Source organism: Orbicella franksi, chromosome 13, assembly GCF_964199315.1.
Source record: "Orbicella franksi chromosome 13, jaOrbFran1.1, whole genome shotgun sequence".
Lineage (NCBI taxonomy): Eukaryota > Metazoa > Cnidaria > Anthozoa > Scleractinia > Merulinidae > Orbicella > Orbicella franksi.
Window position 1 is genome coordinate 19,531,380 of NC_138157.1, and position 13,163 is coordinate 19,544,542.

The 13,163-nt window shown below is 40.0% G+C and overlaps 2 protein-coding genes across 2 annotated transcripts; both read left to right on the forward strand.

The window, feature by feature from the left end:
• Window positions 1-49: 49 nt before the first annotated feature.
• LOC145464818 (alanine aminotransferase 2-like) lies at window positions 50-11,028 on the forward strand. Its single transcript, XM_081448615.1, has 12 exons — window positions 50-276; window positions 1,089-1,175; window positions 2,290-2,398; window positions 2,641-2,771; window positions 3,892-4,011; window positions 5,634-5,763; window positions 6,000-6,213; window positions 6,447-6,555; window positions 7,188-7,253; window positions 7,862-8,017; window positions 8,318-8,436; window positions 9,084-11,028. The coding sequence occupies exons 1-12, from the start codon at window positions 166-168 to the stop codon at window positions 9,175-9,177; spliced, it is 1,446 nt and encodes a 481-aa protein (XP_081304741.1). The 5' UTR covers window positions 50-165; the 3' UTR covers window positions 9,178-11,028.
• A 98-nt stretch (window positions 11,029-11,126) lies between these two features.
• On the forward strand, window positions 11,127-13,088 carry LOC145464820 (alanine aminotransferase 2-like). Its single transcript, XM_081448616.1, has 3 exons — window positions 11,127-11,544; window positions 11,889-12,007; window positions 13,074-13,088. The coding sequence occupies exons 1-3, from the start codon at window positions 11,392-11,394 to the stop codon at window positions 13,075-13,077; spliced, it is 276 nt and encodes a 91-aa protein (XP_081304742.1). The 5' UTR covers window positions 11,127-11,391; the 3' UTR covers window positions 13,078-13,088.
• The last annotated feature ends 75 nt before the right edge of the window (window positions 13,089-13,163 follow it).

Sequence of the window (13,163 nt, forward strand, 5' to 3'; positions counted from 1 at the left end):
CCCCGGAAAGTAAGCGGGATGGCGGGATGGAGGATAAATTGGTGTCGGGAAGCGGGCATTGACAGGTAGCGCAAGTCACGGTGCTGTTACGGTGCTGCGTGACATAATAAGAAGTCTCGTGGAAACGCTCGATGAACTTTAGCCATTGCAGTTCGTGTCTTCTAAATGGAGGTCCTCACCGAAGAAAACATAAATCCAGCTTTTAACAGAGTCAAATATGATCTACGAGGATGGCTGGAAGATCGGGCACATGGGATTAGACAAGAGCTGGCTCGCGTGAGTATAATCTTTGATGACTTTGATATCTACCCGTTGGGAGTTGAACGCTATGTCTTGGTCGGAAAGAAAGAAATCTTTCTGTTCGTTTTTCTTGCATGAGATTTTATCGTGCAAATGAGTCAGGATTTGATCGAAGTCAATCACTGCAGTGGATGAATCTTTATTGTAAGGATAACTGACGTTATCGCCGCCATGTTGGACAACGTTTTGTCATCTGAATCTCTCGGGAATGGCTGCAAACCAGGTTGCAATGATGGAAATGAAGTCAACTGTAGTGTGTACCCTATTAATGTCTAGATCTAGAAAATATCCACACCGCCCCCATTTAAGGGATTTTTTCTAGGACCTCCCATCCCTTTGGAAATTCCAATTAAGCTCTAAGCTTCATACATTTCTTTAAACATTTTGGCCTTACAGACCCCTACCCCCACCCTTCCCCAATTCCTTCTATGGGGGGGAGTATGGATTTTTTGCACAACTGCACAATGTAAACTTAGAAAATCACTACCACATAGTTACTTGTCGAGAGGGAAAACAGCATCCTAATCAGAGCCACAAGCCTCACTGGCACCAGTGTAAAATCATTTTTCTGTAGCAGTTTTCTACAGGGTGAGTGCTTCTCACCCTGAATGGGACAGTTGACCTGATAGCAGTTTATGAGATCATATCTGCCTCCCCCATCCCACCCCCATGGTAGGATCAAATATATGCAGACTATGTTGTTGGCATTTCCAGATGTCATTTCCCCTTGGGTTGTCATGATTTATGCTGTTTGTTTTACAAAATCTTAAATGTTTTCTGTTTATTAGGGAGATCTCAAGCCATTTTCTGAAGTTGTCTTACACTTTGGAAACCCTCAGGGGATGGGACAGCCACCTATCACTTTTTTTCGACAGGTAACCTTCGACAGCCCTCTCTTTCAAGTGACTGATTGATAGATATCAATTTACAAATTATGAGAAGAATCAACCAAGTGACTGCATGACGAAGTGACCAATCAGCTGTTTGATTGATGCTTTCTTGATGGATTGATTGATTGTTTGATTGACAAACTGAGGGACAGATGGACAGATTACACAGATACATGAATGGACCAGTTCATTGATTGAATGATAACTTGTGTGATTGATCTGATTAGAGATTATTTAACAAATCAAAGTAGACTTACTGAATTACTTTTCTTGTTTGCCTTTGGTGATAAGACAAATTAATTAAAGTGCCTATGAAGTAAAAAATAATTGCTGCTGATTTGAAAGGCTTTTCAAAGTAAAGAAGAATGGTGTTTTCCTTTTTGGCATATGTTTTTTCGTTTAAGAGATATTCACGTTTTTGTATTATAAGTGATGACGTCATAGGTGGTTCCACTAAAACAGTTCAACACTCAATCAAGAATATCTCTAGAAATCTTTAAACTTGGCACCAGAAATGTAAATCACAAAAGAAACAAAATGACACCCGTCATGCCATTGCCATGACAACAGTTATGCTGCTGGTCCTGTTTTAATTAAAACTAACATTACCAGATTTCATCTTAAACAAGGATCATTCACTCCCAACAATCTAATGGGGAGAGTTAAGACAATATGGGAATCATGTGTGTTCCGAGCAAGACCCTCTGTCCCTTCTCGAAGGGTTGCAAATTGGCATATTTGGTTTTTCACAGAAAGAGACTGGAGCCAAAAGCATTGCCATGGCAACAACACAGAAGGTGTCATTCTGTTTCTTTTGTGATGCACATTTGTGGTGCCAAGTTTGAAGAACACCACTCCAATACTTCTAGAGATATTCTTGATTCAGTGTTTTACTGTTAAAGTGGAACCACCTATGACGTCATCACTTTCCTCATTTGCATAATACAAAAACGTAAATATCTCTAGAACGAAAAAAGATATTCCAAAAAGGGAAACGCCATTCTTCTTTACTTTGAAAAGCCTTTCAAATAAGCAGCAATTATTTTTTACTTCATGGGCACTTTAAATGATAGATTAACATGATCATGTTTATATGCAGGTCCTTGCACTTCTTTTGTGTCCAGAGCTCCTAGATGATCCAGGGTTCCTTCAGGATGCCAAAAACAGAGCCAAAAGGATCCTAAATGACACCGTAGGACATACAATAAGTAAGTATCACCAGGGTTTTCCTCTTTAACTGATCATAGTCAGATGTACCTTACATAACACATAGGCATTTTTTTTTGTAAAAAAAAATTCATTTGGTAGAATATTCAATCAGAAATACTCTTTTACAAAATAATGTGCTATCCAGTGCTGATCTTGCTCTTTGCACCAAATATTTGGGATAGAACTCAAACAATTTTTTTTTTTAATGCAAATCATTAGTCTTTCTTTTCTTCTTTCGCAGGTAGTTACACTTCAACACAAGGTATCAATGTTGTGCGTCAAGATATTGCCCATTTCATTTCTCAACGAGATGGCTATCCAGCAGTGTCAGATGATATTCTTCTTACAGATGGAGGGTCTGAAGGAATCGAAGTAAGTAAAGATTGCAGTGTTTGTTTAAGACAGCTAAAACCTCCAGGGGAGCGGGGGTGCTCTGCTAGTTTGTGTCCCTGATAAGGATAGTTATACCTTTTGGAGAGTGGGAATCATGTTTTGTTACCACAGACTTACATGTGCTGCATATTATTGACCTCTTAAGGTGATTCCTTAGTATTGCATTGCGCATCCCTACTGCGCATGATTTTTGCGTCATTAGCGTGCGCACATGAGTGTGTGCACATACAAAACGTAAGAGATTTCCCTCAAACTAAGCTCGATGGCGAAATAAATGCTCCTTTTCTCTTAAACGAACGGGTGACCCCCACTTTTTATTTCATAATTTCAATGAGAACAATATCCTCAATAACTGAGAAAAAAATTAGCAGAAATCTATTGCTACTTTTTTGGCAAATGAAATAAATACTAAAAAGGGAGACATAATGCGCCCAACAGCAAATTATGTTTCCTTTAAAGGGTAAAAAATGCAGGGTATTTGAAGGCATTTTTTTTGGGACATAGATGAATAAACAATCAAAGAAAGTCAAACTCTGTGTGATATAACACATTGCATTGAAAAATAATCGAGCTTATTTGTTGTGTACAGAGATTACCAAAAGTCACCTAAATGACCGTATTTGTCAGCATTGTGGCACGAAAACAAGTATGGTGACCCCCTCTTTTTACTACATTTTTAATATCTCCCTGTCCTGTAACAACAGCATACCAAGTTTCATCGGAAATCTATGGAGAGTTCTTTTACTAGGGAATCACCTTAATAACATTAATGTTTTTTGTCTAGGATGTAGCCCTTGGCCTCACCACTTCTAATTTTGAATTGTTGTTATTAATTCTTATTGTGGTTAGGTAGATAGGCCTGTCACTTAATTGACTGATGGCAAAACCATGTATAAATAAAGTTATCTTATCCTCAAAATCAGACTTGACCCATGCCCTAAAAGATGGATTCTGGTACCTTGTCAAACTGACCTGACAAGCATTGATTCCTATCAAATGACCATTTATTATAGGAAGAAAGGGAATTTGGGGGGAGTTACTACGAGGTTTTGTTTAGGTTTCAAATAAAATGAAAATATGTTTGACATCATCATGTCAGGTTATGATGGGAGTCGTTCAAACAGGAACCAATGAAGGCAGGGGCCGAGCTGGAGTTATAGTTCCTGTCCCTGGATTCAGCATGTACCAAGCAAGGCTCTTACAACACAACTCTTATCAGGTAAACGAGGTCAACCTTGTAAAGTAAAAAAAAAAATTTTCCTCACTTGTGGCCTTCATAATCCCTTTCAAATCTTTGAATGAATTTGTAGTCAAATCAGTGACGTTAAGGTCGCGAAGACTAGATAACTATTGAATGTAAGTGTAACTGTTTTAAGACTTCCACATTTTAACCAAACTTTACTTGCCTTAACAAAGGCTCTATGTGCCTCGAGGCACAAGGATGATAAGTAATGGGTAACATGCAAGGGTGGATCTAGGGGGAGGGTGCAGAGGCTGTGCACACACCCCCTGAGATCTTAGTGGTGCACCCCCTCATAAGATAAATCCTGGGTCCGACCCTGACATGATGCATTACAACCTGGTATAAACAGCAAACTTTGTGATCCCGGACATTTTTTAAGACGTGGACTAGACATTTTTAATAGGTGAACAACGAACTAGTACTTGGATTTTGGTGAGCTGAATTTGTCTGCTTTGTCATCGCCTTCACGTTTGGTTCATGAAGATAAAAAGCGATAGTTGTTGCTTACAATTTGAACGCACCAAATTGGTTTTAAATTGAAATACAAAACAAACCTTACCTTTTATCTGAAACTTTTCCTTTCTCTTGTACAACATGACTTTGTCCTGTCTGAGGTTCTGTTTGATACGCTCTTCAGAATGCGCCTAATTCCCGCCAAAATTACTATCTTACATCATCACGATTGGTCATTCCCAACTCCCTCTCACCGTCGGATCCCACCCACAGACACCAGGGACCCTACCCATGGTCGAGTCCGTACATGGTTTAGGTGTAAAGAATTTATATGATTAAAATCAGTGGATAAAAAACAAAGTCATACGAGTGACACTTCACTACATGTTTAAGATCTTGCACCGGACTTCTTTTAAGGTGGCTTACTACAGTTTTGATGAATTACAACAGCCCAACTTCTAACTTTTTTAAAAAATGTTCCAGGATGTTTTTCCTTTCTCTATTTACTGTTTACTTAAGTCTCTTACCATTCTATGTGAAACTTGAACAATTAAACGTCAAGAATTGGCCAAAATGAATGACCGAGTATCTAAGGAGAGACTGGGCACTAGTAGGTTAAATCACGTTTTTCTCAAAATCTACCTGTATGACCCCACCTCAAAATTTCAGGAATAAGAAATTGGCCCTGATTTAGCATTCATGCAAAGTAAAATAAAAATCTGTAAGACAGATTTTGAGCTACTTTTAATTTCACATTTTCTTAGTTTGCGAAAAATCTGTCTTACAGATTTTTATTTAACTTTCCATGAATGTCAAAACAAAGCCAATTTCTTATTCCTGAAATTTTTAGGTGGGGTCATACGGGTATGACCATTTGTTGATGTTTGATTGTTCAAGTTTCACACAGAATGGTAAAAGACTTAAATAAACAGTAAATAGAGAAAGGAAAAACAATTTGGAACATTTTTCAAAAGAGTTAGGAGTTGGGCTGTTTTAATCCATCAAAACTGTAGTAAACCACCTTAAAAAAGGGCACTAGTATAAAGTTGGTCTCCTGTTTTAGTAAGGGCGATAAATCATCTAGGATAATATCTAGTTTTATCTTTTGTATATAAGACTGATGTTAAATTCTGGTTCACGTTTAGATTCATTACCGCCTCGATGAAGACAAAAGCTGGGCTTTGAACATCACTGAACTTAAAAGGGCGTTGGACGAGGCGAGACCGCACTGCGTTCCAAGGGGACTGGTGCTGATTAACCCAGGCAACCCAACAGGTTTGCTGAGTTTATTTCCCTAGCTTCGAAACGTAGCGAAAAAAAAAACGAAAATTTTCCATCGAGAAGCTTCGAAACGTCAGATTAGCAGATAGTCTAAACGTTGTATTATAAGGCGCGGTATAAAAAGCAGTACCTTTGGTCTATAAAACTGGTGTATATAAAGTAGCAGACAAGACTCGATTTGGGCCATAGAGGCTATGGTTTCAGTTATTTTCTCCATTGTCTTCTTTTAGGCCAGGTTCTAACGTATGAGAACATTCAAGAGGTCGTCAAGTTTTGCGCTCGAGAGAAGCTGGTATTATTCGCCGATGAGGTTTACCAAGAAAATGTGTACGCTGATGGAGTTCAGTTTCACTCGTGTAAGAAAGTCGTGAGGGACCTGGGAGAGGAATACAGCGAGTTTCAGCTAATCTCTCTTCATTCTGGTGCAAAGGGATATACTGGAGAGTAAGGTGTACAATGAAGATATCTGTAGATATATCGCCTGAAAATTGAATGGGTGAAATACGTCAAAGGTAGTCATATAACTTAAACATCTGTTTAAACTTTGATGTGAAAAGCATGTAAGCTTTTTCCAATATTGGCGTCAAACAATGTTATTTATTTATTTGTTTATTTATTTAGTTAGTTAGTTAGTTAGTTAGTTATTTACTTATTTACTTATTGATTTATTCTTGTAGATGTGGTCTTAGAGGTGGATACATAGAGCTTGTAGGACTGAGTGATCAAGTCAAGTCTCAAATCAAAACGTACCTGAGCGCGAGATCTTGCCCATCAACAATAGGGCAGGTACGAAAATAAACCTCAAATGACACAGGTGAAGACATACCTTGCGGAAGCAAAAGGTGGAGAACCACAGACAGCAGGCGTTGCATCAATAATGGCGACACTTTTTATCTTTCCGTGCTGAAAAGACTTAGTGTACGTTAGCGTGTCTTTTGTTCAGACGGTGGTTAGAGAAATAACTAGTTCTCTGAAATTGCCTAAGTCTGTAGTCATGGTCAAAAGTTGATCGGTAAAACAGTATGGTGTCGTTCTTCTTGTAAGTATTCGCGCCATTATGACCTTGTCAAAACGTCCGCAGACTTTATCAAGTAAACCAATGACCACGCAACTTACTCGATATCCTTTTTTGAATGATAACATCTTTCACTAAGTTTCCTTGCTTTTTTCTGGGAGGAAAAGGCGGGTGGTGTTTGCTGCTATCGCTAGCACGTTTATTTAGAGGGGGACAGGGTGGGATGCAAGCTGGGTGTTAGACAAGCAAGTCTCGTTTTTTCCTTTCTCTCCTTACTTTCTTTCTTAGTTCTTTCTTTCTTCTTTTTGTCGTACTTTCTCCCGTTTTTCTTCTTCACTCTTTTCCTCCAAAAGTTTCCCGTCTCTCTTTCACTCCTTCCGATTCTTTATGTCGTCTTTCTCAGGTAATCATGGGACTCGTTTGCAACCCTCCCAGTCCAGGAGAGGAATCTTACGAACGTTTTACGAAGGTGAGCTCTTGGATACTGAAATGTTTCGCTTCAGAACGTTTACAACTTAAATAGATATTACTATACACTTGGAAGATCCACCAAACAAACTTGCTATTGATAATTTGGTTCATTAGTTGTTGTCGTCGATATACGAAGCTGAACAACTCGGAAAGAGCCGAGTCTCTAAAGAGAAAACACTGCCCATAATTTTTCATTAAAACTGATTTTTTTTTTTTCTTTTTTCATTAAAACTGATGAATAGGTCATTTTCGAGTTACCTTGTGTGTCTGTATCAAAACGAGTCTTCGAGCAATACCTCTCATATGAAAGTGAGTGCAATTTGCATGAAAATGAACATGAAGGCGGAACACATTTCCAAGTCTATATGAATGGTTTCACTCGAAGACTCGTTTTGAACTCGGAAGTGGCCTATTTCTTCTCTCTTTAGCAATAAAATGCAGGGGCTGGCCGCTGATGGCGCTAAGCTGAAAGACTCTCGTATTCTCTAGCTGTTGTTGTACAGTTTTTGTGTAAAAGGGGGAACTTATCAACAATAGTGTTGCATCAAACGTTTTTCTTAATCGAAAATGTTCTACACTTTCTTTGCCCATGTGTTTGTTTCGTAGGAGAAGAAGAAAATACAAGATTCCTACAAGAAGAAAGCAAAGTTAACCACAGAAGTTCTCAACTCAATGGAAGGTGTCAAGTGTAATGAAGTACAAGGGGCAATGTACGCGTTTCCGAGGATAACACTGCCAAAAAGAGCCATCGAGGAAGCAAAGGTACCAGTCCCTCCACTCTTGACGCGATTGCGGACGTCTGCGTATGAGACCATGAAGATTCGCTAGTTTACATTCTCTACCAAGTTTTCAGTTGTAAATCGGGATTTTTGTGTTGTCTAGTTATTTCCTCTACGACTTATAATATCATACATCATGATCAACTGGTATTCCTTTAAACAGGATGAAAGCCTCAGCTTACGTAGTCACAAGCCTTCCGACTCACGAAATCAACTTATTTCATCCGCCCATTTTTCCTGCCACCCAAACATTTCACCATTGATGTCGATGTTCTCTTTTAAGGTCCAGGGTATACCGCCAGACGAGTTCTACTGTTGGCAGGTGTTGGAGAAAACTGGAAGCTACATGGCCCCAGGCCGCGCCTTCGATATGAGTGGCAGCGGTAGTCACTACTACTTCCGGTGAGATAATAGAAAACAATATTGCCTACTTATTCATTAGTTCCCTTTACATATTACATATATTCACACATTCATGCAGGCATTTATTCGTTCTTCCGTCCGTCCGTCCATCTGTCTGTCTGTCTGTCTGTCCGTCCGTTCGCTTGGTAGTTCATCCTTCCGTCCGTCTGTCTGTCTGTCCGTCCGTCCGTCTGTCTCTGTCTGTCCGTCCATCTGTCTGTCTGTCCGTCCATCTGTCTGTCTGTCCGTCCATCCGTCCGTTCGCTCGTTAGTTCATCTTTCCGTCCGTCTGTCTGCCTATCTGTCCGTCCTTCCGTCTGTCTGTCTGTCCGTCGATCTGTCTGTTTGTCCGTTCGTCCGTCCGTTCGTTCGTCCACCCGTTCTTTCGTTAGTTCGTCCATCCGTCTGTCTGTCTGTCCATCTGTCCATCCGATCGTTAGTTAGTTAGTTCGTCCGTCCGTCTGTCAATCTGTCCTTCCATCCGTCCATAAGTTCGTTCATTCATCCACGTGAATGAAAGCGATCTATTCACTCTCTTCCCGTGTGGCCTGCTCGTTTTGAGAATAGGATAGGGTTCGCTTATTCATTCATTTTTCATTCTATTTTTATTTCATTCTTTCATCCATTCATTATTTTCTTTTTTGCAGGATAACCATCCTTCCTTCGGAAGACAAGTTCATTCCAATGTTTGAACGGTTGAAAACCTTTCACCGGGATTTTATGACGGAGTACAAGGATTGACTAAGAGATGCTAACACAATGGCCTCGTGTTACAAACATAAAATCAAATTTTATTTTTCATGTGTGATCACTGCTTCTTTGACTAGCTATTTATAAGGGAAAAACCGAGAGGTTCTCGGGATTACTTTTCTCGCCTCGGTCCCCTCTTTTTCCCTCGCTCACGCGGATTCTCCTTTGCCCGTTTTTTTTTTTTTTTTTCGCTATAAACTATTTATTTAAAAAACATTTAAGGAACTCGGCGTAAATGAGAAGTCTTGGGAGGGAAACCAGTGAAGAACTTTCTTTTAAATTGCAGTGTTGTTTAAGGAATGTTTTCGTACTTGATAGCAATGGTGGTAGCATAATGCCCTCTTATTCGGTAGGGTATTCTCTTCGTTACGGTGTTTGCAGAGCAAAAAAAATCCTACCTGGCTCATCGCATATGATGAAAGTTCTCCAAAATTCTTATTGTCCAATACATCAAGACCTTAAGATCCGTATATCCCGCATTTTCATATCACCTCACGCTGGACGCTCTGATAACAACAGGAACGCATCCCCGAGGGAATCTAAAAAGCTCCCTGACAGGTCACCCATTAGAGATCTATAAAGAGACCCTATCAGTTGTTGAGAGACCTAGAGAGGTCACTGGAGAGAAAACTTGATTGGGGCCTTAACAGATTACATGTAACTTAAAAAGAGAGGGTCAACAATGAGAGAAAGTGAAAAAGGTCCTGAGGTCACATCTGAGAGAACCTAACAGGTTCTCATATTCTCCACGGAAATCAAATAGTTTCCACGATTTAGTGTTTGCAAGCCCAATATAAGAGCTGTTCCATCAAATTCAAGAAGGCTTACCATCGACAAATTCTTCGGTAACTTATTTTTGCGGATCGCGGAAAAAGAAGCAAAATAGAATCCGCAAAAATTGCACGCCGCAAGTCACGCGACTGTTCCGGAGCTGCGTCTGCTGCGTGACGTAAGAACTCATTTCCGAAAGGAGAGAAATTTCATTGTACCGCCGTGAGGTCACGCGCTCTATAAAATGTTCAGTAAGCTTGAGTCATTGCAGTTCGTGTTTTCTAAATGACATAAAAACATATTGCACTCGCACTTGTTGGATATGGGCTGATTAAAGCCAACTCGGCGGCGCTGTGCACCTCGTTGCCTATCTATCAGGGACCTTACGCAAAACACAACGGCAACGAGAACGTCACCAAACAGAACGTTTAATGAGCAAAACAATGGCTGTGCACGTGCATTCTAATTCTTGGTACATTTCTTTCCCGTCCTCATCAAAATAGCAAGTGAAATGACCAAATTCTGCGTTGTCTGGAGAACGTGAACCACGCCGGCTAATTTTTCGTATTTCTCAGTTTGGAACTGAACGCATTCGTAGCATAATTAGCAGGGGCAACTATCCAGACACACTGGATAGTTCCACATAAATGCGAAATTCCAAAGTAAAATAGAAACTCATTTTTTAGTAGGCGTCGTCCACGCCGTCGCCGTCGTATATGCGTAAGGTCCCTAATATCAATTCATACCCAACGCGCACTAGTGGAATAATTGTAACCTTTACCCTTGGAGGCCTCACTAAGCAAAGTTGTCATCGATCACTCTTTCACTGCTTGTTGTTCTCGGTTTACGAAGCTGAACAAACTTGGAATGAGAAAACACTTTGTCCATCATCCTCACTAAAATTAATACATTGGCCGTTTTTCTACTGGAGGACGCATTATCCGTCCAGGAGAATAATGCGTCCTCGCCGTTGTTATACTAAAGACGTATTATCCGTCTGGACCAACTTGGGCAAACATTTGTAGTTTGTCTGGTTATGCGTCTCTTGGATAAAGACGGGCGCAAGAAGAGTTATAGCTGAAGAAGAACTATCCTTCGAAATGCGTCTTGAACGACGCACAACGAGAGATAGTTTGTCTGTCTAGACGCATAATTCGTCTTGTGCCCGTCTTTATACTAGAGACGCATAACCAGAAGAACTACAAATGTTTGTCCAAGTTCGTCCAGACAGATAATGCGTCTTTAGTATAAAAATGGCCATTTCTTGTTGTTGTTGCGATAAAGTACAGGGGTTGGCAAGGCGCTAAGCTAAAAGACTCTCGTATTCTCTTAGTTCTCGTTGTACAGTTTTTGTGTAAAAGGGGGAACTTATCAACGATAGTGTTGTATAAAAAGTTTTTCTAAATCATATTTGCTCATGTTTGTCTCTAGAAGATGAAAATGATACAAGATTCCTACAAAAAGAAAGCAAAGTTAACCACAGAAGTTCTCAACTCAGTGGAAGGTGTCAAGTGTAATGAAGTACAAGGGGCAATGTACGCGTTTCCGAGGATAACACTGCCACAAAGAGCCATCGAGGAAGCAAAGGTACCAGTCCCTCCTCACTTGATGCCATTGCGGATGAGAATGTTTTCAGTGCACATGAGACCATAAAGACTTGCTTGTTTACAGTCTCTTGCAATCTTCTACATGTAAATAGGGATTTCTGTGCTGTCTAGTTATTTTCTCTTCGAAGTTTAATATCACCTACGTCATGAGCAACTGGTATTCTCGCAGATAAGATGATAGCTTCATGCAGCTAACATAGTCTGAAGCCTTCTGACGCAAGACTTATGCCATGTTCCATGCGTGTTGTATCTGTTAACTAAAAATCCAGCTGATACCCTTCCGCGCATTTTCCCTTCACTTAACATTTGATTTCGTTGTTTAAGGTCCAGGGTAAACCACCAGATGAGTTATACTGTTGGCAAGTGTTGGAGAAAACTGGAAGCTACACAGTCCCGGGTCGCGCCTTCGATTTGAATGGCAGCAGTAACCACTACTACTTCTGGTGAGATTGCATTTACTTAGCTTTTTCTTTAATTTCCTTCTGTCACTCATTTCGTCTATTTATCGCAGGATAACTATCCTTCCTTCCTTCCTTCCTTCCTTCCTTCCTTCCTCCTGAAGACAAGTTCATTCCAATGTTTGAACAGTTGAAGAACTTTCACAGAGATTTTATGACCGAGTACAAGGATTTAAATAACTTATTTTCTTTTTCTTGTGTAATCACTGCTCTCCTTTAACTATTTGTGAGGAATCAATCAGAGGGACTCGGACTTACTTTTCTCGCCCCAGTGCTCCTGTTTTTCCCTCGCTCACCGCGTTTCTCCTTCTCCCGATTTTTTCCCTGCAAGCTGTATTATTATATATGTTTGACGAACAGGCGAAAATTCGAAAGTCTTGGAAGGAAAACAAAATTATTTTAACTGTTTTAAATTGGATTGTTGATTTTGGAATGTTTCTTTAAAAATTTCTCGATGGGAATGGTGTTATCATTATTCGATAGGGTACTATACCTTCATTACGTTTGCAAGTCTTAATCTTAGAACGAAATTATTCTTAGAGCAAAAGAAAAAATTCGTACGTGGCTCATTACATATGGCGAACATTACTTTTGTATCGTTTATCTGCATTTCACATCACATTGCGCAGGACACGCAAGTGTTCCTAAAAAGTAACATTCTTCTCCTTTGGGCAACGATCTCTTTTTCTTATGCAATCGGGTTTACATTGTCAGCAGAGGTACATAAAAATGAGTGATCTCCGAGGGAATGTAACAAGCGCAGAGTTCACCAATGAGAGACCGTGATAAAGTTCCTAACAGTTCTTGAGCGAGACCTTAAGGGGCACCGGAGAGAAAAAATGATTGAGACCGTAACAGAGACCCAGAGAGGTCAGCAATGAGAGAGAAAGTGAACAAAGGCCCTGAGGTCACCTCTGAGAGAACCTAACAGGTTCCACAGAAATCAGATAGTTTCCGTGATTTAGTGTTTACGAAGCACAATATGAGAGCTGGTGAAACAAAGTTCAGAAAGGCAAACCATCGATAACTTTATCAGTAATTTACTTGCCAGGTAGCAAAGGAAGGAGACATTACTGAAAACTCAGGACAACTTGACAAGATCTGTAACAACGACATAATATGAAAGAAGGTATGATGACGA

Excerpts from the sequence above, each read along its gene's own strand:
- LOC145464818 (XM_081448615.1), top strand. The coding sequence starts at position 166 with ATGGAGGTCCTCACCGAAGAAAACATAAATCCAGCTTTTAACAGAGTC. Across the intron at positions 2,772-3,891 it reads GAGGGTCTGAAGGAATCGAA|GTTATGATGGGAGTCGTTCA; the intron begins GTAAGTAAAGAT and ends TCATCATGTCAG. Across the intron at positions 6,214-6,446 it reads GCAAAGGGATATACTGGAGA|ATGTGGTCTTAGAGGTGGAT; the intron begins GTAAGGTGTACA and ends TTATTCTTGTAG.
- LOC145464820 (XM_081448616.1), top strand. The coding sequence starts at position 11,392 with ATGAAAATGATACAAGATTCCTACAAAAAGAAAGCAAAGTTAACCACA. Across the intron at positions 11,545-11,888 it reads GAGCCATCGAGGAAGCAAAG|GTCCAGGGTAAACCACCAGA; the intron begins GTACCAGTCCCT and ends TCGTTGTTTAAG.